A 26,815-nucleotide genomic window follows, 5' to 3' on the forward strand; every position below is an offset into this window, starting at 1 on the left:
GATACTTAATTTGCGTTTCTTGAAGAAAGCGTCAGTATTACAGAAGGCGCGTCAATAATTGTATACTGTATTCTGAGTTTTTATAATGATATATATTCTTTTGCATTGACAAACCAGTACGTGAGAGCTTTTTAACTATATATCTTGAAGTAGTACATGATAATGATTAAAATGATGATACATATATTACTTATTAAACAATTCATTTAGACTTGGCAATATCATATTCTTTATAACTTTTTTGAAATTTTTCAACATCTATCATTTCCTGCTCCTTGGTCTGCTGACAAGTTGGAGAATCCCAGTTCAATCGATTAGGAAGATGTAGTAAGAATGCAACAACTCTCCTCCCGAATTGCAGATCTAAACGGTCATCAAGTTCAAATTTGGATACATATATTGCTGGTTCAGTAATTGGGGTCTCATAAACTGTGAATTGCAAATAATTCATGTTTGAGTTCTTAACTATGGCTTCATATCTTAAATCTGATGTTGTCTCAAATTTTTCAAAGTTGAGTTTCGCATTTCTAGAATATTTTTCATTGTTAAAATGAAGTTGTCTGTCTAGTGACTCATTAAATTTCATGATCAAGTACTTCGGTATAGGAAAGACTTGCTTATGGAAGTGGATGGACCTTTCGGAATTAATCTCGAAAACAATTGTAGACATGTCAAATTTTTGGTAATTCATATTAACAACACTCCTTTCATAGGCAAGTAAGTCTTTCCCCAGTGGTGTCTCGAATGGAGATTGGCCATCTACATTATTAAATTTTGGAATATGTTCGATAGGAATTATCAAGCAGTGACCAGGGAAATTCATATCTCCCTTAGGAACTGTTAATGGCCCCTTAGCCGTTGTCATATATGCGGAATCATCAATTGATATTATCATATGATCTTCCATGTTCGGATTAGTGAAGCAAAAATGGCAGTCAATTGGTAACACTTTCCTTGGTTTCTTCAGCGAGATCGAACTTTTAGTGACCTGTTGACCGTCTGTATCTATTAGGTCCATTGGTCGCTTCTTGATATTTGTGGTTGAATACGGATTACTGATAAGATTCGTTGGAAGATTGCTTTCATGTTCATCTTCTATGTCATCGTCCGTTTCAATTTTAATGTTGAAGGCATATGCCCATTTACTCCCAGATCCATATGTTGCTAAGTTGATAAATCGACTAACTGATTCCTTTTCATTCCATAAGAATGGATTCAATTCAAAGAAAGTGTCGTTATCGCTGTATGTAAAATGGTATCTGGGTTGCAATAGTTTAGCTACATCATCGATAGTATCACTTCCGGATAGTCTATCTTTCAGTTCAGCTATGTGTGTGCTCCATTCTCTGGTTATTAGGATATCAATAGGTGCATTTACCAATTTAAACTTCTCTAGTATTTTATCTTTTAGTTCATTACACTTAGCTTCTTCCAATGCAATATAACCAATTCTTAGCTTGTTAGTCATTTGATAAACGCCGTAGCCATTTAACCGAGTCAAGTTTGCCTGAACTTCATCGGATCCATTAACTGGGCTATCAGGTAAGGACGTGAAGCAATATATTGGCGGCAATGTGCTGATATCTACTTGATCGAGTTTGGACAGTAAATCGCCTAGGAAAAAAATACATTCGAAAGGGCCAGATTTTTCATTCAATCGTTTCACTTTATTAATAACGGATTCAGCTGATTCATTCTTCAAGTGAATGACAAGAACCTTAGCTTGGACCATTTTTCTCTTTGCTCAATAATGCAATTAGGTTTGGATAGAGTATTTATTTTATTAGGCTTCTCTATTATAACAATAATAAATATTTTCAACACAGATTTTTCATTAATAATTGCCGATCTTTTTAGAATGCCATATTTGCTCCGGGATTTAGAGAACCACCATAAAAGAATAAAAACGAATTAGTTTAAAGAGACTCCTTCTCATTGAAGAATATTGAACAGTTCTTTATAAGTTGGTTCAAATATATATAATATATTCAAAAAGTTACGAAAATTTAATAGAACGTAGAAAACGGGTCCGATTGCTCAAGGCCATTATATAAAACTCCAGAGCTACCGTTTTTCCCATATCTATGTCTAAATGTAAATCCCACCAATTTTGAATCTATGTCGGCATCATTTACCATGGTTGACAACTTATTTTGTCTCTTAAAAACATCTGCATATTTAGCCATGTCAGCTTCATTAGTAAAATCATCGAAGTATCCTGCATCAGTTTCGTTATCTAATTGAGGAATAAATGGTGGAGATAAGTCCCTTAGGGTATTAAAGTCTACACTTTCAAAATAAGTCATTCTTTTGACATGTTCAAAAGATCTTAATCTGTTGATAGGATCAGCAATTAGCCTTGTAATGAAATCCCATGTTCTATCAGAAAATGCAGGTCTCCCGTTATCCAGCATTGGTCTTCTCAAAGTCTTTTTCCAATGTCTCAAATTTTCATATGTTTCATTTGTTGAGGATCCGCTAAATGGGGTATATCCAACTAGAGATTCAAATAGCATGCAACCTAAAGACCAATAATCTACTGTAAAGTCATATTTCTTCCCTTCCAGAACTTCCAAAGCCATATAGTCAGGAGACCCCACCATAGAATTGGCATAGTTAACCTCTGTTTCCCGATATTTTTGATACATTTGCCTCCTATCTTCTATGGATTTGTCACTAAATTCCGGAAATTCTAGGTTTTTAACTTCTTCCAGTCTAACTTTCATACTTTGTATTCTATCATTTGATATTGTTCCTGCTGCCAATCCAAAATCTGTTAATTTAATGTGTCCCTTTGCATCAATTAGGAAATTTTCAGGTTTCAAATCTCTGTGAGTATACCCAAGATCATGTAACGCATTAACCGCCAAAAACATTTCACTGATATAAAATCTTGCATGTGTACTTTTTAAAAATCTAGTATTAATTAGTAACGTTCTAAAGTCTCCCCCGGGAACAAATTCCATTGCTAAATAAAGATTTTGGGTATCTTGAAAAGCATAAAGTAATTTCACTAACCACTGGGATCGCGTCGTAGTCAAAATGTCTCTTTCCGTCAATACATGGTTTGTCTCATTTAGTTTGAACAAAAGTTTCTTATTCAAAATCTTCAATGCACAAACTTCATTGGTATCTTTTTTTCTGGCCAAATAAACTTGACCATAACCACCTTGACCAACTTGAGTGATCATTTCAAAGTCCTTATGTTTGGGTTTCAGCCTTCTTTTCCTAAGAACTTGGTGTTCTCTTTGAATATACCCATTCCATTCATTATTCAGACTGTTTAGATCTACATTTTCATTTTTTTTTTGTTCCAAATATTCTAGCACCTTTTTAGTTCTCTGCCTTCTACTAATGACGTAGTCAAACATGTCACAGTAATAATCCAAAAAATACATTTTACAAACACTAACTAATCGTTGTGTTTTGTTATTGCTTGCCATTGTTTGAAAGCCTTGAGGTAGTTTCTTTGGTGAGTTTGTGATATCGATATCATTATATGATGATCCGTCGATATCCATTTTTGAATCGCTATCATCTATCTCATATCTCCTCGCCCCTGGGGGGATAGGTGATCCATTAAGTTTATCGTTTTTATATTTTGTTGGTGTTGAAAAATTGTCTAATGAGGCAAACTGACTGGTTGAACCTCTGTTTGGTTGATTTGGTAAATTGAAGTTTAGTTGATGCATAGTCCCTGTTAAATTCTCCATTTTTCTTTCTGACATTCTTTGTTTGTGAAATAACGACGTTATTCTCAAGATAAGGTAAAGTATAGTTTCAGGTTACGAGGCTTGAGTCTATGACTAATAAAACTTCTCGCCTTAACGTCACCTGTACATTCCTTTGTAAAGTTAAGATATGAAATTGAAATAAATTCAACTGTTTACATTTCTGCTCGAATGGGAAAAATACGCGTCGCGAGATGGTGATTATATTAAAGAGTTACGCAAGCTAACGATACCTATGTAGCCTATATATTTGCCTTACCTCTTATATTTAAAATGTAGTTCTGTCAATAAGCTAATTCAAGTTAACTTATACAGTTGTTCGCACCAATTCATTTTAAGAGATTTTGGAGTTAAAATTCTCTTGAATTCAGAGACGATGCAAATTCTTTTGATTGTGAATCTGCCTCTTTAAGTCTACGTTTCATCACTTTGGTAATCTTGGCCGAATTATCTACACGTTGTGAGCTAGCTCTGATACCTCCTATCGATTGTTGAATGGATGAACTCGTCATACCCATGCCAATTTCTTCACCAAAAGCATCCATTGTAGATTGTTCCTGTTTCCCAAATTCCATTCGATTTTGTAATTGTCTGAGGTGAGATAATTGGAACTGTTGCTTATACTTTCTAAATTTTCTCCCAGCCCTTTTCTTCTTTGGCTTATCTTCTGGGATAGGTAATGGTTTCACATTGGAAATATTGGGCGACTCTGTAACTTTTTGAATCTTAGTCTCTAATTCTTCTCGCCACCGTTGTCCCAATAAATCGTTTTTAGCAGCACCCCTTTGACCCGCATCAACCCTGGCTGCTAAGGCCACTTTGGCGCAGACCATCCTTAACATTTGTTTGTGATTTTGAATCGGTTGATTTTGAACTAGTTCGCTACTATAAATGTAACCTTCTTGTCTTACCCCACTTAGAGTGGTATGAAGTTCGTGTGATAAATGTCTATTTTTCCCAATAGACGCTAGATTACAGCTAGGTATTTCTGCTAATTGAAGTATTCCTCCTGTGTGTGCGATTAAAAGTGATGCAACCTCTGGACCCACTAGGACGCACAAATTTGGGGCAATATCAGATACGTTAGAAGAAATGTATTGCAGGATAACATTTTGCAAGTCCGTAAGTTGTATGATCATAGAACACGCCTCTAAAAGCAAATGTTTTACCTTCTTCTCTAAAGGTTTATTCTTAAGGAATGAAGTTTGCATGGACATTCGTAGCACCAAGACTTGTTCTTTTGAAAGTTTAGCTTCAATTTCGATGTTGATCGGAAGTTGGCCGGCCTTATCATCAGAAGTTCCCTCTATCAATGATGTAACTTTTGCATACTGATATGGGGTAGCTGCTATGGTATCAAGTTCAGTAAATCTTGTCGAATATATGTTTTTCGAATATTGATAAAGGATGTCTATTTCTCTTCTTATCTGATGGCTAAGTTCGTTCAGATGAGGCAAAACTTCAATGAATGATGTTGACTGGGAATGAAACATTGCCTTAAGTTTTTCGATCGCTCTATATACTATCGAAAGTTTCTTTGGTTCCATGTTCATATCGACAGAACTTAGCATAGTAGAAGGTTTAAAAGTTTTAACTAATTCATTTAGAAAAGCTGTGTCGTTAGTTAGATCATTGAAGGCATCGTCATATCCACTTTGAGGAGTTATGTCCAGAGCTTCGTACTCCTCTTCATTCTCCTCTAATTCACTTCCAAGATCAACCTCTAAGTCATTAAAATAATCTTCTTCTTCTTCTTCTTCAGCACCTGAACCACTTTCAAAAGATGGCATGGTGTAGTTACTTTATCGTTTTGAGTTTCGAATTCAATATCTTTATTGACGTTTTAATCAACTTCGCTATAATTTTTTAACTCGCTTTATGACGGACGGATACTAGAATATCCTCTTTTCTTTCCTAATGGTAGGTTCACTTCTATGGAGCAAATAGAGTAAAAAGTAAAAGTATTCTTGAGAGCGATAATATTATGTTTATCTTATTATTATACAATGTTATTTAAATATTAAAACACCTATTTGTTTGAGTTCAATTAATTTCGAAATCCTCGACCAATGCAGAACCAAATGCAGCAATCTCACGGAATATAGCATCTTTATTCAAAATGACATTTTCACTATCGATTGGTTTCATATTACAATCCAAGTTAACTTTAAATTTGTGTTGTTTCTTGAATAGTGGTTTTATTAGCCCAGTGATTACGTTCTTATCACCTTTATTACCTCCTGTTACACCTATATATCTATGACTGGAAAATATAAGGCTATTCTTGTATTTCATATTAAGATATTTCACCAATTGGTAAGTTGGGTCCATCTTTTCAGATAATGTACTTAGATCTGATGGGAACTTGGAAGGAGCATCAGCATTTGTTATATTTTTGAATTCAGAAAAATCTAGTATACCAGAAGAAGATTTCAATGGGGTTGGAGTCTTCAAATGAACAACGAAGTCGTAATCTTTCAAACCAGGAGTAAATAATAATCCAATTGTCTGACCATTAATACCATGTGTTTGTAATAGGTTTACAGCCACCTTTGCTAGTGCTGTAAGTCTGGTTGCAATAGCTAATGGAATACCGCTTGAGTATAATATACCACTTGGATCGTTCTTAGAAGCAACAAAAAATTGCAAATGAATACCATTTGGATCACTACTTCTCATATTGTTGAAGTTTGTCTGAATGCCCTTGTATTGCGCTAATGTTAATTTTTCAGATAACTTCTTCATTGTTTTCGAGTCTAAATCAGTACCACCGATACTAGTCTCAAATGAAGATTCTAATTCATCATCTGGTTTTACCAAATCCAAAATTAATGGATCCTCCTTCCAATTCCATTGAGAAATAAATTTCAATATTTTTAGGAAACCATTTTCTACAGACCCTGGGATATTGTATGGAGCATGTTCTACAAATGGTTTCATAGCAATTAATTCAACTAACTCATCATTCAAATGTCCCAATAATAAATGTGTATCTAACCATTTTTTGAAGAGTCTTACTACTGGAGAATAGAAGTGGTAAGCATGGGAAATATTCTCAATTGTTCTTGTATGTCTAATGGATGCCAAGTACTTGGATGTAAACTTTAGAAAAGTCTTCTCTAATTCCGGTTTCATTTCATTTCTGGCGTTAGAAATAGCTCTTAGATATAAGACTTCATCACGTTCGGTCAAAACTCTAAGTTTGAATCCAAAACCTTCTGGTGTCAGAATGTTTAGAGTAACGATTTCAAGATTATATGGAATGGATTCATCCCTAGTGAAAAATGCCTTGTATTGATTGCTATCATCAGAATCTAGAGCTTCTTGGATCTTTAATAGGAAAGCAGTCTTTGCTTTCTCGAGGGATGTTATTTCATCTGGCCATTTAGGAGACGTTTCAAATTCCAAAATAACATCTTGGAAGAAATCAGGATCAGAATATGCAAAAGGTACCGGTTGGCATAATGAAGTATATCTAAATGCAGGGCCCACTGGTAAAATAGATTTTATAGATAATGGTAAGGTCATCTTGAATACTACCTTATACAAGTTATCAAACGATTTCTTCAAGTTGTAGAAACTCGTTAAATTCAAAACAGATGTTGTAGAACTTGCTGGTAAATTAGGTAATGGTAACAAGTCTTGAAATTCTTTGGTTATTGTATTATTAATCTGCATTTTTTCTGAAACATGCTTTTTCAAAGCAAAATTCAAGATAGAAGAAATAATAGGTTCTGATGATGAGGTTGACCAGACACAACAATGTGTAATGGAACCATCTTTGAAACGACGAAGGGAAGACTTTGGTCCCCAAAAGCTTTTAAAGAAGATTGCTTCCGGTGTAGCTTCTTCAGAATGAGCTGGTCCCTTAGTAACCAATTTCTCAGACTCGTCTGGATTAACTAATAATTTCAATTTTATAAACTCAAAATTGAAATTATTCCCCCCACTACTTGAATGTACTTTTCTTCTTGAAATTGGAAAAGTTGTGACTACATTTTGCAACTTAACTTCAATCAAGTTGATTCTGTCACCCAACGCGATTTTCACAACATTTGTTATTTTATTCACAATGAAATTCTCAATCGTAATAAACTTTATTCTTTCCAATGGACCAAAATTAGATGATAGGAATGAATCACTATTACCAACAGTGCCAAGCGGAAACAATAGGTCAAAGCAATGATCGTATTTCAAGTTATCCGTCCTGCTAATATTAGTTAGGAAAATATTTGAAAATTGATCTTGAACCACGTTGTTTAACATTGTTAATGTCTCCTTAGCATACATCTTCAATGCTTGATAGGAAACATTGGTCATTTTGGAAAGAATGTTAACTTTGGTTGATTTATCAAAGAGTGTAGGCGCTTGAAATCCCTCTTCGATATACTTGGAGGAATGATTCTCATCTTCAGAACTAAATTGTAAATGACCGTCAGTACACAAGTCCATTGTTGCTAGATATTTAATAACACCTTTGAATAATTGATAAGAGGAAAATCCATGAAGCAAAATTTTATTACCATTGACACCACCACCATTCAATAATGTAGCCATCAAGGTAGTGAATTCAAATGTCCCAAAGCCACCTAAGGACCCGGAATGTGCTGACTGAGAGGAAAATCCACGCTGCTGTAGCCATAGTCTCCCTAAAACAGCTGCCTCTTTGAAGGCAATTGTTTGCTTTTTAGTCTTGTAAAGATATTTTAGATAGACTTCATACGTTGTCGAAGAGAGAATTGCAAAATTGTATAATGGAGTAACAGGTAATTCAGACACAGAGTCGTCGTGCGCTATTCTGATACAATTTTTGTTAGGTAACAATTTTTTAGCATCAAATATCTTATGAGGGAAACCAATAATTAAATTTATGGAAAACCTAGTCTTGTAGAAATTGTATTCTTCGTTTTGGTGGGAAGGTGCCTTCTTACATGATATGGTAACTATAGGCAACAGAGGGTCATTGTTGAAGTAGGAATATTCTAAAGAAATGTACTGATCTAATTTTTCCTTCTTGAATGATATGGACAGATAGTGGGTCAAGTAGGCCAAATAAACACTTCTTTTATGTAATGCTCTGAAATTTAAAAAATCTTTCTTTTCGAACAATGACTCTGGCATGGTCAAGAGAACATCAATTGCTGATCCATGTGGTTGATATATGCCGGTTTTTAAGGCAAATGATCCAATCAGTGACACAGATGGGGCTTTATAGTCAAATTTGTAATTGGTTGTTGCAGCCATGGGTTTGGGGTCAACAAATGGGACAGATACAATTTTTCCTTTAAAAAATGACTCCACCTCTGTGATGGAATGTTCTTCCCAGTCAGGAACTTGTTGTATCATATCATACAATTTGTGCAAAAACTTTTCAACTTTCAAGACATGAGATTCTTTTAATTTAACTTGTTCTAATAATTCATCGATTTGCAACTTAAAAATATTGGACTTGAATAGCTCTGCCGTTTCTCTGGCGATGTGAATATCATGAGCTGCAGTAGTACTACTTTTTGCAGTATTTGAATGTTTCTCTTCTGTTTCTTCCTCCTCATCGTTTTCACTTCCGCTGTCATCCTCACTGTGTTCAGACATGTTCCCTTTATCCTGTGATTCAAGTTCATTTGTCGAAACCCTCTTTTGAATCTTTGGTTCAGCACTTGATGGGTCTTCCGATTCAGATGCTTTTCTCTTAATTCCAGTCATTTTTTGGCTTATTTCGTTAAGATGGACCTTAAAGATGCAGGGAATTATTGATCTTATATCAAATAGAGTTAATACACCCTAAACGTTGACGAACCTGATGATATCACGTAGAATCTCTAGTGTTCTTGTTGTTCCTCTATCATGTTGGAAAATGAGTAATGTTTAAGATGCCCTCGCAATTTTTCATGTTGCCGTCGGAAGGAAGAAAATAGACCTTGAAGGAAAAATCTGCCTAACCAAATTCCACAGGGTGATGATCCGAGCCTAGGAAAATTCAATTCCCACTAGCCTTTTCCGTCTAAAAAAAAACTTCTTCTAGCTAGAAAAAATTAAAAAATTGCCACTTGTCAGAATTGAACTAACGACCTTTGCATTACAAGTGCAACGCTCTACCACTAAGCTAAAGAGGCTGTTTCTGTTTTTTGAAAAATCAGCTCCTTTGTCTACAGGTACAAAAATAGTTAAGAATAATTTTTGATTGTTAGTTCATCAGAGAAGCGGTAATTATAAAGCAAATTGTCGTTACAGAAGATATAAAACATTTCATTTCAACTTTACTTATTGAAAAGTGGAACCCAATTTATTTTAAATACATATATAGATCACCGAAATTATAAAAAATAATAATTACAATAGACCAAAATGATACCATAAGAGACTGGCAGAGTTTACATTATTAACAGCGATAGAAGAGAAATGTTCTAAGTTACATAAATTAATTCTTCTTTCCTGTGAGCTCATTTTCCATCTTTAAAGCTTGGGATGAATTTTGTAAACAATAATGTAAGTTACACCCAGCCCCAATAGAAAACGGAAATAATAATCTCCAAATGCCTTCAGCTAACTTATTTTATTTTTTGAAAATCGTAATAGAACAATATTTACAAGCAGTATCTATCTATGTAGAAAGCTTAAAATCCATTCAATAATCCTTGGATGTGATCATTTTCAGCATCCAAACGACTTATATCTTGTTCTAAACCCTTGATTCCTAATTCAAAATCACTAATTTCACGAATTCTAGCCTCCTGTCTCTTTAATCTTTCATTTTCTCTTTTGACGACAAATTGTTCCTTTACCACAGTGAAGAGTTCATTGTTTTCATCCAGCTCTTTTTGTAATTTCTCATGTCTCAATGACAGTTTATCTTTTTTAGATGACAATTGATTATATTCATTCTGTAATTTGGTTTCTTTTGCTTTCACAAGAGACAAATCTTTATTCAAACTTTCTTCCAATTTACTAAATTCCAATTCCTTCTGTAAATGATAATCTTTTTTAGTTAAGTAATCTTCTTCTAAAGCAAGTTCCTTTTCGGATGCCCGTTTCAAATCTTCTTCCAATTGCTTCAAAGCTTTCTCATTTTGTTGCAATGCAATCTTCAAATTATCAACCTTTGAGGTGTTCTTTTCATCGTTGGTTGCATTCTGTTCAATTTTTCCTTTAAAATGATCGATCTCCTGTCTTAAAGAGTTCAATTTTTTGTTAATTTCTTTCTTTGTCTTCTTTATTTTATTTCTCTCATCAGCTAAATTAGCGTTAGTTGTTAAAACAGAATGCTTCAAAGTCAATAATGGGGACAAAAATTTTCTATGATAGTATGAGGGGAAACTGAAATCTAAATTTTCAAAATTTTCAGAGACTTCAGTTTTGTCATTAGAAGAATCATTGTTAAGTATACTACTTGTCCTGATCATTAAATCAGAGATCAAATAATCATCAGTTTGATCTAATCTATTAACGAATTGAATATCATAGGAACATGAAGGAACCAGTCCACTTACAACGACATATTCTTCCCCAACACGTTCCAAGATCAGAGCGCATGAAACTTCGGACCAAATAAGACCATTCACTAGGACGATTAGTTCACCATCGTGCAAGTTTTCAATATGAAAAGTAATTGAGTGGGTACCAATATCAATGATACAAACTTTGTACTCATTATCGTCTCTGTTAAAAATGTTCATTCTGGTAGATACCAAGTTTAATTGGTCGTAGTCATCAGAAGTGGTTTGTGCAATTATTGCCATTGCCTTTGCAGGGTCCGCATTATTGAAGACACTCTTTCTTGCCAACGTATCCGACGGATCGGTAATCACTGTATGCGAAATACTATTATTAGAGTTAATTGGAGTAATATTAGATTGAGGTTCATTTTCATTAGCATTGGCATATGAACTCACGGGAGTTAAAGTATTGTTAACGACTTTTTTATACTGATTCAAGTATTTCTTCTCAAAGTTGGTGGTTTTCAGAGTGACAAACATGGACCATAAAGGAGGAATCAAATGTTGATTTTTCCTTTTGAATAAATGTCTAATAAAATTTTCAAGATTGCTTGTCACAGTCAAGTCTGTCCTCAAATTATTAGTCTCTTGGTTAATATTATCCAAATCAATTTCCATTTCGAAAAGTTGATTCTTAAATGTGGTGTTATCTGTAGAATTAGTACTTATATTTTTGTTCAAATTATTTTCGTTATCATCAAAGGTGGTGGTTACAGCCTGTAAATTGGTATCCTCAGCCACGGTGACAATGGGATCAAAAACCTTATAATTCTTAACTGTGGAAGTGAAATAAGGAGTTGGTGTAGCGTCCTTTAGATTATTAATTAAATGTGGTGCTCTTGATTCATTAGAGTTATTCTGTTGTTGTTGTTGCTGTTGTACATTTGGAGTTTCAGGTTGATAATGTGGATTGGTATTACTGTTCCCTGACGAGACCACTCTATTCGAACCATTCGAAGCTACCCTCTGTGTTGATCTGTTCAAGTTTTCATTTTTCAAAAATGATTTTCCCTTGAATAAAGGATTAGAGGAACGATTCTTGGAAGAGGATGTTGATGTGGATGCTTCATTGTAATAATATGGATTCATGAAACTTTGTGTAAATTGATAAACTATTATATGAAAACAGAGATAGTAGCGCAGGTGCCTAATATATTTTTCAAATAATGTTAGCCACTGTGGATAAATCATAATATAGATAAGTTTCAAGGGAAAAAATAAATTCAACCATGAGTGTGTGTTATTATATCCATTAGTCCCCCCAAAATTATTGGTAGTAGTAGAAGAAGGGTCCCAATGGAAGGGTGGTTTCCATAACAAATAATTCCTAGCATTTAAGAAAGGGGATAGTTTTTGACAAAGGTTAAAGACCACAGCATATAATACGGAGCATGAAGTTGCGTAACTTAGACAGTCGCTAGGGTCATTGATCAAAAAGGATGCTAATGTGGACATGGCTAAATTTTCAATAGGACTAATAAAATAACTGCCTCCAAAAAATTTTAGTATTGTTGCGACTATAATTTCTGCCAATAAGATAGGGAGAGATATCTTAGATTTTCCATCTACAGATTTCTTAATAGTTTGATTTGTCAACGTAGATGCATTTGAAATTGATTGACTTGAAGTGTGACGAAATGTTTTCTTACCAGGTAAGGTATTGGAATCAGATTTCTTTCTCGTTTCAACTTGATCTAAATGTGCCACCTCTGTAATACATGGAGACGGTTTCTTTGATAAAAATAATGAGATGAAACAATTTGCAATAAAGTTTCTGCATTGTGTGGCTATAACAAACGCAAATAATAAACAAAGAGATGAAAAATGATTAAAGCTTAAAAACACAACAAATAATGCTAATGTGTCTTTGAATCTATGTTTTTTAGCAAAGGCTATCGGTTGAGGATCTTCCTCCGAAGCTTGACCTGATGTGGAAGATTGCTCTTTCTTCACCTTAGGTTTCATTTCAGACCTAAATTTGTCTTGCCTTTTAAGGTATACGCTTAGGGTCGCTTCAGGGTGGTACTTTGCCTAATATGTTGATTATTAAATAAAATACTCGCCATTCAGTCAGGATGTTTGTTATTTTGAGTGTTGATTTTTCTTCAGATCTGGTGGGTTACCCAGAGAGCGCATGTTCATTTAACGAGGAAACTATATGAAACGATGGAAATGACGGCAATTTCTGGAGACTATAAAAACACAATTTCTCTCATATGTTATTCAAGAAAGCAAGATTCTTAATTATTGTCTTCCCCGTCTTTAATCAAGTTTTTAAAACAGAGCCGGGGAAAGGTAAGCAAAGTGATAGTGTTTAAAGGCAGCTGTTACTTTTTAATTGATTCAAGATTCTTTACTTGCCTCTTCCACTCGTTGGTTTCGTATTTTCTCTTGTATTGCAAGCGTTGCTCCTTTCGTATCTGTTAACTATACCTTCGTTTGTTTGTTTTTTGATATATCACTTTGGTACATACTCTTGAATAAGTACAATCAAAAACCTTTGTTCATAAGTTTGACATACGTAAATAGTTAATAAATAGACACATAAATAAATCCAACAAAATCCAATGCTTATGGCGATATGTATGAAACCGATAATCCATATGCCATACAAATAAATAATAATAATTAAAAAAAATCGGGACGTATTCTTCAAGCGCTTGACACACAAATGGATTTAGCATATTCTTCTAATTCAACAGGTTTCCATTCAACCTTCAACCCTTCAGCGATCTGCTTACCCAAATCTTTATTTAGTAAACCAAAATACTGGGAAATTCTAACTTTTAATCCCTCGTGTGGAATATTTGATGCATGGCCCACGATATTTTTAATAAATCTTTTCTTTGCATCGTCATCGAAAACTTTTTCATATAATGCTCTTGGTTGTTCAAAATCTAAGGGCGTTACACCGTTAACATAGGTATAATTGTTAATCTTGGCATCAATAATCTTTTCCTGGTTGGCACCTTCCTCTTCTTGTTTCTTCAAGTCAGCTTGAACGTCCTTTTCTAATACAATTCCCTTGTATCTTTCATCAGTGGAATCCAAAGTCATATTACTAAATTTCATTTCAGCATCTGGCAATGTAGAAATATAATTTTTTTGAGATCCATAATTATAAAATGTACCTTGTCCATCTCTTTGATAATTGGCACTAGCATAGGGGCAGACTAGTGGAGATGCTCCGTTGGAATCAGCGTTTCCCTTTTGTGAATAAGGACATCCAAAGTTTCTTGGTCTATTGACTGGTAATTGAGTGTAGTTGGGACCCAGCCTATGACGTTGAGTGTCTGGATATGAGAAAATTCTTGCCTGTAAGACAGAGTCATTCGATGGTTCAATACCAGGGATACAAGTATTACTTGGGCTGAAGGCAACTTGTTCAATTTCTTCAAAATAATTTTCCACATTTTCAGTCAAAGTAATGGTACCGAATTTTCTCAATGGGAAATCCTTATGAGGCCAAATCTTTGTCAAATCATTAATGGAGTATTTAAATTTGGTGGCTTGTTCAGGAGTCATTGTTTGTACATAACAGGTATATTTAGGCTTGTCACCATTCTTCAATTGTCTAAACAATTTTGCTTGATTATAATCAGGATTGGATCCCATTAATGAGGCAGCTTTCTCTGCTGGTAAGTTTTCCCACCCATGTTCGGGCAAGATATGAATTTGCACATAAGTAATTTTATGTTCCTTATTAATGAATTTGAAAGTATGACCTGAATATGCAGACATGTCAGCCCATGATGCTGGTGTTCCTCTATCACCAAACATATAAGTGACTTGATGGATGGATTCTGGGTTTTGAGTCAAATAATCCCAATACATGGAACTATCCTCTGCAGCGTTCCAATTTGCCTGAGGGTCTCTCTTTTGTGTGTGGATGAAGTGAGGGAACTTGATAGCATCTCTAATAAAGAAAACGGGAGTATTATTGAAGACATAGTCATGATTACCCCAGGGAGTATAAAACTTGAAAGAGACACCTCTTGGATCTCTTGTCGTGTCAGCACTACCCTTTTCACCCCCGACGGTAGAGAATCTGACGATACCAGGGCACTTGAAACCTACTTGTTGGTAAGGCTTTGCGTAAGTGATGTCACTTAACGAGTCAGTCAATTCGAATTCGAATCTACAACCACCACCCTTTTCGTGAACGACACGACCGGGGATTCTTTCTCTATCGAAATGAGCCAATGTCTCGACGAGATTGATATCTTGAAGCAGCAATGGACCATCTCTTCTGGCATACTGCGAGGAGTATGGATGGTGAGGGTATGCGAAACCGTTAGCTTGCGAGTAGACGTTCTGTTGTTTGTTATCAGACATGTTTTTGAGTGATAGATTGGTGGGTGTTGACAAGATGCAGAAACATTTTTAAGTTTAAGCTTTCGAGTCGAGCGAGAGTGCAGCTTTTATAGTTTTGTCATTGTTCTGAAAGTGGTGAAATTAGGGGAAAGCCCTAAGTGGAATGTAGCAAGTTTGGCCAAGTCAGTGCTTTGCACGTTACGTAGTGTGTCGAGAAAGAGAGGAGTGGTGATGACTTGAGAGGAGATTTGGCCAGACGCGTGGTGAGTAAGAAAGACAGTTTTGCCGATAGATCCCGACAAAACAAGACGAGACGAGACAAGAGATTTTACGATTATTGTACTGAGATGGAGATTGGAAGGCCCAGTCAGATCCTTCTGGAACTCGGTATGAATCAGTTAAGCACTTCTCCAAGGCCAGCTCCCGCTCTTGAAAGGTGTGTCTTGACTAAGCACCTCAGTTAGGGGCCTCTCTCCAACAAGAAAGGGACCTTACTAAAGCGTAAATCACTCAACGCTTTCTCATTTACTAACGCAATAGAAAAGGGTCGCCCCTGTGTTATTAATAGTCCCTTAATTAAATTACGTATTATGTACTGGCTTACGCTTGATCTTAATACAAAGGAATAGTAAATTATTACATAGGAATTAACATTTTTGAAACTTGAATTTGGATATTTGAATTTTTAGTTAGTCTTGTGGTGTTTAGGCAGTTGCTTGTTCGCCCTCTTGTTCGCCCTCTTCTTCCACCTGTTCATCTATTTCTTCTTCACCCTCTTGATGTTCAGGCTCCAACTCGTCATCAGACCATCTTTGGCCCGCTTGTTGTTCTGGGTCAAGTTGCGATACGTGATCTTCCAAATCTTCCTCTTCTTCTGGTATTGGTTCTTCTTCTTCTTCTTCTTCATCATCAGTGTAATCGTATTCTTGTTTGAAACTCAAAGTTGGTTTCACTTGGGCGGAATCCAAAGTCCATTCATTCAATGCACTTTCAGCATCAATAATAATTTGCTTCGAGGCTTCATATCCATCGTAAGCTGGTCTTGTTTCACCGGGGGTCACTGGAGAATCATCTAGTAATTCCAACAATGCCTTCCCATATCCAGCAATAAGAGCAATCTTTTCAGAATGTTCAATTATAGAATCGAATTGATAATTAAATGAAGCTCTCAATTTTGATCTAGTAATATTTGATAATTGTGCCTCTGCAACCAATGATTCAGCTTCCGCTCTCACTAATTCTTGTTCCAAGATTTCAATCTTAGTAGATGCAGGATCCTTATATTTCAAATAGGCAATCTTATCAGTGATCTTATCCTTTCTATCTCTGGAAGGTTGCACGGACCCTTCAATGTCTCTAATGGACTTCAAAGTAAGACGATACTGATCGTATCTATCAATAAATTGGTCATCCAATTCACTAATTTCGTAAATCAAGACCCCCAATTTATCAGTAATATCCGAGACATCATCATCGTTCTCCAACCCCCAAACGGACAACTGCTTAGCAGCATCACGTCTCTCATTGGCGGCGACTTCCAAGGACCTCAACACGTTCTTTTCGATCTTGACCAATTGGGACAATTTACGGGACAATTCAGGCCCCCATTGACCAGCGGTCTTGGTACGGAAATTGTAAGCGATACCACCCTTACCGAAGAATCTGCTCTTCGTGGTCGAGGTGGGTGGTGGAGGACTTTGCAGTTGCGCTGCTGTGGGTGCTCTTGAGTTTCTCAAGGAGTAGGTTCTATGCATGTTTGTTTGTTTGTTTGTTTGCTTGCTTGCTTTGTTATTTATACGGATTGATTGATCACTCTCTCTCTCTCTCTCTCTCGTTCCTTAGGTTGTTGCAGTGAAGGGAGACTGAGTGCAAGTGAAAGAAAGGAGCTTTTATAAAAGTGGACGAGAGAACCCCCTCTGTGGAAGATGAGATATCTTGGTTATTGGGCTCCTCGAGGAGCGACAAGGATTTAAGGGAGAGAAACCGCGCAGGGAGCGCACAAGCACAGCCCTCAAGATTCCCAGAGCTTGTTTCCCCTTTAGGAAGTGTGTTTCCTAAAAAGACGGATGGCCGTTACCCGGCGGATTAGGTAAGCACGTAGAGACTAGACGGAAATTTTGCGCCGTTTCCACAGAGTACCTCTCTGGCACTAGGACAGTCGTTTTTGGATGATTCTATAGCATTGTGGCGAAAAAATTAAATATATTTATTTGTGTATATAACATGCAATTAATTATAAATGGCAACTAAACATGGGTCGCGGTGCAACCTAGTTGCAGCACTTGCAGCTCTCAGCATCGCAACACTTCCCACCGTTCTTCTCGCCCGTACACTTGCACTCGTCCCCGCAACATGGACATCCCTTCTTGTCCCCGCATTTACAGTGGGCACATGTGCATTTTGGCTGGCATTGGCACGTCTTGCATGTGCATTCTTCGGCGTAATTGACTAATTCTCCTAACATTGTGATTGATTGATTGATTGATGTGATCTTGTTACGTTCCAGGGCAAAAGAGTTTGTAGTTATTCTTGTGCGATGACCGCTGCTTATATACCTTTCAGCTTGAACGATCCGGTCAGCAATATGCGCGCACAGCAAAAACAGCGCTCCCTTTTTGCTGTCAGCAATAACAACGCAACCTCCAAACAGACCCCTGGTATCCAGTAGTAATGGGCCATTGTTGGTACGTTCGTATGTCCCTGTATATCGTAGCTATTTCTTATTTACAATTCCTCTTGTCAGTTCCAATCGTGCTGCTCTTTGATGTAGTGCACCCTAACCCTTTCTCTCCCCATGTTTTCCCGCCATCACCGCTAACAAGATTTCAACATGGCGCCGTTAAAATCCTACTGACCAAATTTCACATAACGTTACTTCCTTAACCAACGCACCAAACAGCCCAACAATGACAAGATCCCTCCTGTTGACTACTTGGAAGAGGCTACAATCCACGGCTGCCTCACCCACGGCCGCTGCTCGCACAAAACTGGATGAATTCTTCCAATATCATGCCACAAAGAACGCGCTCAAACCACTCATCTATAGGCCCAAGAACGCAAACAAGCTGCTTACAATGGACCTAAGGGACCCCATCACCAAAAAGAAGCTCACGCCCAAGGAACCCAGAGCAACTTTATCTAGAGCTGTCTTCTTGGACTACTTGCAAGAGGTGCAACAGGGAAAGGAGGGTAAGGGAGAATTGGTGTCCTGGTTGAGGGCCTGGTGTCAAATACCGGCAAGAAAGACCCACGTTTGGGGCTATTTGGACTCGTATATGGTAGCGAAGATGCTTGCGGTGTCGTTCTTTGAGATTGGTGGGTATACGCAGTTGGTTAATGAGTTGTATTGTCAGAGGAAGAAGTTTGTCTCGGCTAAGAACCCTGGCGTATTCAATGTGGAGGATTTTTTCAACACTTTGTTGATGTGTAATTTGCAAAGGAATCATATTTTACAATTCAATGATGTGGAAATCTCTAAGAAGAAACTAGCAAATGCATGGAGAAGAGTATCCGAGAGAGAGAACAAGACAGGATTGGCCAATTTGTTACTGGATACCCTAGGGAAACAGATGGGGTATGACTGTAGGGAGGTGGTGAAGGGACTAGACATGCAAACGGGGGAACTTGATCTGCCTTTATGGGAGCAAGATAAAGGTATAAGTAAAGAACAATATCTACAGAAGAATGATCTTGTATATTTGTTATCAAGAACCATTCTTCAATTCAATGAAGCAGAGGCATCCAACGTGGATTCACCGGTAGTTAAGTTTGTCGATCAATACAAACAATTGAGCGAAGAACTTGGGAAGGCAGACCTATATGACCAATACCAGGATTCCATGACGCAACTTTGGAAGAAGGACGAAAAGAAATTAGCTGCAGATGAACCTGTTGTTGAGGATGCAGCCTAGGCTTACTAACCAACTAATTATGCAATATGTGTATATATATATAACATAAAATAAATTCTTGTATATATGATCGAACTGAGAACTGTTAAAAAATTTCGTTCTTCCCAACCTCAACGTCTCCACTAAACAGTAGAATATGAAAGGAATTTGTAGATCGTCTTTGATTTATTTATACGATGGTGTTGTATTACACTTTTGACCTTCCTGTTTGTCTCAAAACTTATTTGTAGATGAGAAGTAGTTTCTGCCTCACCCTTCTTATTCAATTGGCGGTATATGTGAACTAATCGTTGAAATGCTATTTTTTCTCGAATGAAGCACAATGGTTGATTTAGCACTCTTTTGTTGCCCCTGCAACCTGACAGTTTGGAATGGGTTGCTCTCTAGTACACTTTACATATACCATTTTGGACGATTCTTTGTTAAGTTATTTCTTCTGAGAGATGCGGTTCAGATGCAATAATATTTCTCTTTTACTTGGTGTAGCCTCTACTTGTGGTGATTACCTTAGCAGTGAACACTGCTTAATACATGAATATGAGTTAGGGTGAATATTTTTATGAAACGGTCATATAATCATTTTGTGTCAAACGTTTCTTCAAAACTCCGAACAAATTATCTCATGGCGCGGCTGTAGTCTCATGTCACGATCGATATTATATTCAGTTTGTCCTTTGCCATAGGCTATTACAATCAATCTAGAAACTCCCTATTTGGTGTTGTTGTGTCTGAAGGCCTTTTGGTTTGAACATACGTTTCTTGAACATAGTCGAACCCTTGGTAACCACCGATCACGGCTCAAGCTGAGCAAATTATTCGAAAGAATATCTATTGAGGAACAGTTGAAATTCCAAGCTTATTATGGTATTGTAAATGTTACCAATGATACGATTAGAAGTCCAAAAATGAAGCCTCAAGAAATTCTATTGGCTGAGTTGAAAACAAAGCAGGAAGCATATTTACCATCACCTGATGAAAGGAGGGCAACTCCATTGGATGAGCACACCATACTTGTGTTTCAAAAAGTAAAAAGGGGGGGGGGATAGAGGATTCAATTCTTCAAGAATCTTACCTGAGAAATGGGAAGTCTGGTTTTAAAGTGAAGAAGGAACAGAAGAAAGGATCAAAGTCTTGTTAATTGGCTTTCACCTCTCTGAGGCGAGATCATGCGGCCCTTCCAAAAAATAAACTTGTTGGTGGAGAATTTTTGGGCTTTTCTTCCGGATTAGTAGACTTGAGGTGTTAACCTGGGGAACTTGTCTTGTTTCTGGCCGGTGGTGCCGTGGTAATGGTTAAATCCTTTTTTGTTTGAAAACTTTGCTAAAGGGTCAGTTATAAACTCATATTGTCTCCAACCACATGATCCCGAACTAGATTAACTTTCTACATCAAAATTATCATTTACTTATTTGTTATAGAACCTTATGGTATTTTCTTTCCCAACATTTAATCGTTCCAAACTTGAAGTCGAACACGTACGCAATGTGGAAAGCATTTCCAATAAACACGATTATACATATCTACACCTCTGCTAACAATAGTATAATAATAATGTGTAACTGCAACTGTAGAATAAAAAACATTAGCTGCCCATAAGTCAGATTAACGTCATTGTGGGCCTGGAGCACCGATCCGCATTTGCATCAAAAAGCAAGTGCAATAGTGTATTCTTAAAAACACTGCCTCAGGAAATATGTATTCACTTAGGATATAACTTGCATAGTAAATTTTATTCCAGAAAACGATTTGATGATACCTACAATCTCAATATAATCAGGATGTCCTGAGGATTATATTTCAATTTAATTCTGATGCATGATGACTTCTTCAATTTAAAATGGTGAGTCTCAAAACAGTTTCACAGTATTAACCCCTCTAAGAATCTTCATGGCATTAGGATCTGCTCACAACAAATATTTGTTGAATGTCCTGGTTTTACCGTTATGGAAGAATAAGAAGAGAAACCTTAGTAAGATTTAGATATATTGCTAATTTTTTTAAAAGATCCCTAAATTCAGGTCTTATTCATCTCTTGCAAAAAACGAGTACCAGCAATCCTTTCTATAATAAACCATATCAAGTTTGGATTTGTGTTGCTAACATAGAAAGTCCCACCTTGAACATATTAGTCTAAGTCTTTGCATTTGTATTGAACTCAAAGCGATTATAATATAATCACGTGCACTGTCAGACTAGTCATTTTTCCGCGTCTGACAAATTTTTCAAATTGGGAAATGGTGAAATTCATCGATCGATATAATAGTGAACTAGTAAATAAACTGCAACTTCCATTGGAAACCAAGTACGCATCAAAGGCTCGATCGTGTATACATTATTTTGAATTAAGGAACGTCTGTCTTCTTACGGAAAAGCCATTAAAGAAAGAAACTGATCCAAAGCCAGAAGAAACGCACAGTAGAAAATGAGTGAAGTTGAACAAGCAGCAACTGCCACTGTCAAGGCGGAACCCAAAAAAGAAACTACCCCTACTTCAGCTCCTGCTCCTGAAGGGGACTCATCTAAAGATAAACAACTTTCCAACAAGGAATTGAAAGAATTGAAAAAGAAGGAAAAGGCTGCGAAAAGAGCCGCCATGAAGCAGGCTAGTGGTATATCTATTGAGCAACAACAGCAGAGTGCACAATTAAAGAAAGAGAAGAAACAACAACAGCGTGAAAAGCAACAACTAGAAAAGAAAAAGAAAGAGGAGAAGAAAAATAGAAAACTAAACGCCAAGCAACAACATCTAAAGAAGAGCACTTTATTTGGACATTTAGAAACAACTGAAGAAAGAAGAGCTTCCATTTTGGCTTTAACAAGTGCAGTGACATCTTCTAATGCCTCAAAAATTACAGCTGCCGGATTAATGGTTCCAATGGTTGCCAGTGCACTCTCGGGATCTCAAGTCTATACCACATCATCCCTGGGAATTCCTCTAACCCAAGTTGTATCTGCCACACCATCCATCAATAATGCATTGGAAACTGCATCCACCACCACTCCACCTACTATTTCTACGCCAAACGACATGGCTAAGGCATTAGCGTCTATTTCATTGGAAGGAGACAAACAATCCATGGTGCCAGGTGTTTCATCTGTGATTCCAGAAGCTTTAGAAAATAGTCTTGGAAGCTCACAATTAATATCCTCCGTGAAAGAATTATTAACGAATAAGGATTTGATCCATCCTGCTATATTACGTTTAACCTCTAATTTAGCTAATTACAAGATTGTAGGATCCATTCCTCGTTGTATTGCGATGTTAGAAGCGTTCCAAATTGTTGTCGGTGATTATCAAACTCCCAAGGGGACTACATTGTCACGTAATTTGACAAATTATTTATCTCATCAAATTGATATATTGAAGAAAGCAAGGCCTTTAAGTGTCACTATGGGTAATGCAATTAGGTGGTTGAAGCAAGAAATTTCATTAATTGATCCTGCTACATCAGACAAAGTGGCAAAGAAAGATCTTTGTGAAAAGATTGCTCAATTCGCAAGAGAAAAGATCGAATTGGCTGATCAGTTGATCATTGATAATGCCTCCACTCAAATTGAAAATAATGCTACTATTGTAACATATGGTGGATCTAAAGTGTTAACAGAAATGCTGTTATATAATGCATTAGATCTACAAAAAAACATTAAAGTTATCGTAGTGGATTCAAGACCATTGTTTGAAGGTAGAAAGATGGCTGATACATTAAGAAAAGAGGGTGTGAATGTTATGTATGCATTGATCACAAGTTTGGATACTATTTTTAATATGGACGTGGATTATGTTTTCCTTGGTGCTCATTCTATTTTATCTAATGGATTTTTATATTCAAGAACTGGTACTGCCATGCTTGCGATGACTGCTAAGAGAAGAAACATTCCAGTACTTGTTTGTTGTGAAAGTTTGAAATTCTCTCAAAGAGTTCAATTGGATAGTGTTACATTTAATGAATTAGCAGATCCTAATGATCTTTTATCAACAGGATATGAAAATCCTGTGGAGAGGCGTGGGAATAATGGTGCCTTGTTGAAACGATTCATTAAGGAACGTGAAGAAGCTAAGAAAAAGTCTGATATTGAAAATAATAAACAAAAGGGCAGTAATAAGCACCAATCATCATCATCCAAGACAGACAAGGAATCGAGTGTGGAAGAAGCAACGAATGATGATGAAGATAAATGTATACTAGATGGATGGCAAGAGCTCCCATCTTTGAATATTGTTAATATTCTTTATGATTTGACTCCACCAGAATATATCAAGAAAGTCATTACAGAGTTCGGTGCCTTGCCACCTTCATCTGTTCCTGTTATTCTAAGGGAATATAAAGGTTCAGCATAGTCATATAAAAAACACTTATAAATTAAACTATTAAAAAAATAAAATAGAATTAGAAATAGCGAACATTATTATTAAACAAGTGTTATATTTTTTATATACTATAAACATAGAGAGATACATATATATTAACAAAAGAGGAAAAATGAGAAAATCTATTCATCAATTTCGTTCATTTTTTCCATGGTTTCAGATTCCATTTGCAATTTATCCATTTTGGAAGTAACACCGCTTAAGAAATTAGAAACATTAGCAGGTGGCAATATGGCAATCATCAATACGATATTTTCATAAACATTCTTGGCTATACTCTTTTGGTAAATTTCCAATAATTCGGCTGGGTTTGGGTAAACAGTCAAGGCTCTATAGAATTTTGAAGCAGCTAATAAATCTTGATCACCGGCCATCGATAATCTTTCACCTTGTTCCAAAGATGAAGTGAAAATTTCTTCTCTCTTTGATGGATCCGTAGAGATGGGGTCCTTTGCCAATTCAGCAGTTAAGAACTCTGTGACATCTTGTAACTTCTTTTGGGCCTCCTGTTGTTCAGCGATTTGAGCAGCTTTGGCTTGTCTCTTCAATTTGGATCTCAATTGCTTTCTAAAGGCTGGATCACTTCTTCTTTGATGATCGAAATAGATGGCGTAACCTAATGCAGAAACGGCACCAACCATGGCGGTGATCCCTAGAATACGGCCTATAGTAGAGCTGGGGTTAGACATTGTGGGTGGTTAGATGGGTGGTTGTTTGTTTGGAAGACGGAAGAGGTAGTAGTCATCTAGTTGTGGCTAAATGATGTCCACTAAAATAATGAGAATGGAAATTTCCACACAGCGTTAACAACGGATTCTCAAAAAATGACAGTAATGACGAATTAAACAGTGAATAACATGCCAAATAAAAGTGCAGAATTGTTTTCGGTTTCTATGAAAGTATCACTAAACAGTTTTCTTTGTACTGTTTATAGATGTTTGTATTTCCAATAGCGTGTAGTATCTATCAATCCCAGAAGTGAGGGAAAGCTGCCTATTGTGAAATATCGGTATATACCATTATCAACTATTTTTAGCTTCTTTTTCAAGTTTATTTGTTTCCTATTTCAAAATGGATAGGACAGAATAAGAACCACTCTTCTTCTTCTTCTTCTTCTTCTTCTTCTTCATCTGTTAATGGTTGTTGTTAATAAATAGTCCGTAAACGGGTAACGTCGACAGTGAAAAATTTCCCGATGAGCTTCAACTCTTTATCATATTTCAACAATGAACGAACTACAAGGTACTGCAGATTATCTATAGTAGAGAGGATTGGAGACCATGGTTGCTAAGAAGAGAAACACATTAAGAAATAAGGCTGCTTCAAGGGCAGCCACTAATGGATCTGGGTCTGATGATCACGATCAAAGCGTTTTCGACTTGCCTCCTGATCCCAAGGCATACTTGCATCAGGCAAGAGAGACTAAGAAGGAGAAGCAAATGAATAAACAACAGAACTTTCTCGAAAGGATGAAAATGAAGGCTAATGGAGATGGAAATCTAGAAGGGATCTCTAAATCATCTATAAGGCGTAGGAAAAGAAAGATGAGAGAAGATTTGAAACCAAAGATGTACGATCTGTTGACTTCGTTGCAACAGGAATCAGACCTAAGAGATCACGTCTTAGCCGATGATAGAAAAGATGATAATAACGAGGATGAAATGGTCGTGGATTCAGTGACCAAAATTACCAAATCAGCCGCCTATAGCCATATTACTAGTGGCAAGCCTATGGAACCTGGCTCAGTCATAATGAAGAAGAATCAGCCAAATATTAGAAACCAGAAAGGTGCTAAGGCCATATCTCAAAAAGAGTCAGCCAGGTTTAATCAAGTCCTCACTAACCAAAGTTTTCAACAGAATCCATTCGGCTCATTGAGAGAGATCATCAAGATGCAAAAGAAATAGTGAATATTCCTTATCAACTTGTCATACTATTCATATAGGGATGTGTATATTACATGAATGAACTCATTTATTTATATATTTATCTGTTTATCATAAGTAACACTTCCAGTTTTATAGATATAAAAATTTGGAGGATCGTATTGTTATGTATCACTATTATTAAATTGTTGATATGTGCAGTAGCCAAAGGGGAATGCTTTTCAATTAAAAGCTCATTCAGTAGCTTTCCATAAATCTTGCATTCCCAACAGGGATGTCGTTATCCCAATCAATCCCGTATAGCCATCATCTAGTTTCAAATAGGAAAGGTTGTTCATAACGATTAGAGAATCAAGTGAATCCCATAATAATTTTCTTATGGCAGAGTATCTTTCCTTGGTGACAGTAGCTAATACTTTCTTCTCTTCATCCTTATCAGTGTCCTTCCCAGAGCCTTCCTTCTTGGCATTCTTTATCTCATCAATATGACGTTGGGCAATCTGTATCTTTCGACCATTCATGAGAATTCCTAGGAAAAGAGACAAAAGCCAACTCTGGTTCGTCCATTTGGGGATCATCTTGCCAGTTAATGAGGTAGATGAAATCACTTTTAACATACGAAGTAGATTGATTTGATCTAAGGCAAGATACAACGCAAACGCCAGATTTTTCCATACGTTGCAGTAACGAACAAAGGCATCTCCGGCCAATTTGTTATCATAGACCTTAGAAGCAAGTTTTAAGTAATTCAACGGTTTCAAAAAACGTAACACTTTTCTAATTAATAGGAATTGTCTCTCTAATTGCTTCGTGGGACCCCCTTTTTCGATACTTAAAAATCGGCATAGGTATTGGAGTAAACGCAAAACTTTTTCTCTACCTGCTGCAGCATCAAAGAACTTGATCAATCTAGTGATTGTAGGGTGGTAAACTATCGTATCGCACACCATTATTCCCCGTTATATGTCACTCGTTAGGAAAAATGCTCCCTCTTCTTGCCAATGTTGATGTTTAATCTGCAGTCCTTTTCTCTCGCTGAAAAATATTTGAGACGCGTACCTTGAAGAATCTCCACAGTCAAAAACATCAACAATCATAAGGAAGTTGAGGC

At 36.5% G+C, this 26,815-nt stretch overlaps 12 protein-coding genes and 1 non-coding gene across 13 annotated transcripts; 3 read left to right on the forward strand and 10 right to left on the reverse strand.

Moving 5' to 3' along the window:
- Positions 1–202: 202 nt before the first annotated feature.
- DRN1 (Drn1p) lies at positions 203–1,732 on the reverse strand (the record flags this gene model as incomplete). The annotated part of the gene is made up of 1 exon (XM_003676496.1): positions 203–1,732. One exon carries the CDS (start codon positions 1,730–1,732, stop codon positions 203–205), a length of 1,530 nt encoding a protein of 509 aa, XP_003676544.1.
- Positions 1,733–2,006: 274 nt separating this feature from the next.
- On the reverse strand, positions 2,007–3,728 carry DBF2 (serine/threonine-protein kinase DBF2; the record flags this gene model as incomplete). Its single annotated transcript, XM_003676497.1, has 1 exon — positions 2,007–3,728. The coding sequence occupies one exon, from the start codon at positions 3,726–3,728 to the stop codon at positions 2,007–2,009; it is 1,722 nt and encodes a 573-aa protein (XP_003676545.1).
- Positions 3,729–4,081: 353 nt separating this feature from the next.
- On the reverse strand, positions 4,082–5,521 carry PRP31 (U4/U6-U5 snRNP complex subunit PRP31; the record flags this gene model as incomplete). Its single annotated transcript, XM_003676498.1, has 1 exon — positions 4,082–5,521. One exon carries the CDS (start codon positions 5,519–5,521, stop codon positions 4,082–4,084), a length of 1,440 nt encoding a protein of 479 aa, XP_003676546.1.
- Positions 5,522–5,774: 253 nt separating this feature from the next.
- Positions 5,775–9,434, reverse strand: UTP22 (rRNA-processing protein UTP22; the record flags this gene model as incomplete). The annotated part of the gene is made up of 1 exon (XM_003676499.1): positions 5,775–9,434. The coding sequence occupies one exon, from the start codon at positions 9,432–9,434 to the stop codon at positions 5,775–5,777; it is 3,660 nt and encodes a 1,219-aa protein (XP_003676547.1).
- Positions 9,435–9,772: 338 nt separating this feature from the next.
- Positions 9,773–9,844, reverse strand: NCAS0Etrna11T. The gene has a single exon. It is a non-coding gene; the product is annotated as a tRNA-Thr (tRNA).
- Positions 9,845–10,345: 501 nt separating this feature from the next.
- Positions 10,346–13,189, reverse strand: NNF2 (Nnf2p; the record flags this gene model as incomplete). Its single annotated transcript, XM_003676500.1, has 1 exon — positions 10,346–13,189. The coding sequence occupies one exon, from the start codon at positions 13,187–13,189 to the stop codon at positions 10,346–10,348; it is 2,844 nt and encodes a 947-aa protein (XP_003676548.1).
- Positions 13,190–13,876: 687 nt separating this feature from the next.
- Positions 13,877–15,559, reverse strand: CTT1 (catalase T; the record flags this gene model as incomplete). The annotated part of the gene is made up of 1 exon (XM_003676501.1): positions 13,877–15,559. One exon carries the CDS (start codon positions 15,557–15,559, stop codon positions 13,877–13,879), a length of 1,683 nt encoding a protein of 560 aa, XP_003676549.1.
- Positions 15,560–16,242: 683 nt separating this feature from the next.
- PIL1 (lipid-binding protein PIL1) lies at positions 16,243–17,292 on the reverse strand (the record flags this gene model as incomplete). Its single annotated transcript, XM_003676502.1, has 1 exon — positions 16,243–17,292. One exon carries the CDS (start codon positions 17,290–17,292, stop codon positions 16,243–16,245), a length of 1,050 nt encoding a protein of 349 aa, XP_003676550.1.
- Positions 17,293–18,444: 1,152 nt separating this feature from the next.
- MRP13 (mitochondrial 37S ribosomal protein mS44 MRP13) lies at positions 18,445–19,449 on the forward strand (the record flags this gene model as incomplete). Its single annotated transcript, XM_003676503.1, has 1 exon — positions 18,445–19,449. One exon carries the CDS (start codon positions 18,445–18,447, stop codon positions 19,447–19,449), a length of 1,005 nt encoding a protein of 334 aa, XP_003676551.1.
- A 2,422-nt stretch (positions 19,450–21,871) lies between these two features.
- GCD2 (translation initiation factor eIF2B subunit delta) lies at positions 21,872–23,788 on the forward strand (the record flags this gene model as incomplete). The annotated part of the gene is made up of 1 exon (XM_003676504.1): positions 21,872–23,788. One exon carries the CDS (start codon positions 21,872–21,874, stop codon positions 23,786–23,788), a length of 1,917 nt encoding a protein of 638 aa, XP_003676552.1.
- Positions 23,789–23,940: 152 nt separating this feature from the next.
- On the reverse strand, positions 23,941–24,507 carry TOM20 (TOM complex receptor protein TOM20; the record flags this gene model as incomplete). The annotated part of the gene is made up of 1 exon (XM_003676505.1): positions 23,941–24,507. The coding sequence occupies one exon, from the start codon at positions 24,505–24,507 to the stop codon at positions 23,941–23,943; it is 567 nt and encodes a 188-aa protein (XP_003676553.1).
- Positions 24,508–25,098: 591 nt separating this feature from the next.
- Positions 25,099–25,725, forward strand: SLX9 (Slx9p; the record flags this gene model as incomplete). The annotated part of the gene is made up of 1 exon (XM_003676506.1): positions 25,099–25,725. One exon carries the CDS (start codon positions 25,099–25,101, stop codon positions 25,723–25,725), a length of 627 nt encoding a protein of 208 aa, XP_003676554.1.
- Positions 25,726–25,937: 212 nt separating this feature from the next.
- NCAS0E01250 (PEX11 family protein) lies at positions 25,938–26,654 on the reverse strand (the record flags this gene model as incomplete). Its single annotated transcript, XM_003676507.1, has 1 exon — positions 25,938–26,654. One exon carries the CDS (start codon positions 26,652–26,654, stop codon positions 25,938–25,940), a length of 717 nt encoding a protein of 238 aa, XP_003676555.1.
- Between the last annotated feature and the right edge of the window lie 161 nt (positions 26,655–26,815).

The sequence above is a fragment of the Naumovozyma castellii genome, chromosome 5, assembly GCF_000237345.1.
Source record: "Naumovozyma castellii chromosome 5, complete genome".
Lineage (NCBI taxonomy): Eukaryota > Fungi > Ascomycota > Saccharomycetes > Saccharomycetales > Saccharomycetaceae > Naumovozyma > Naumovozyma castellii.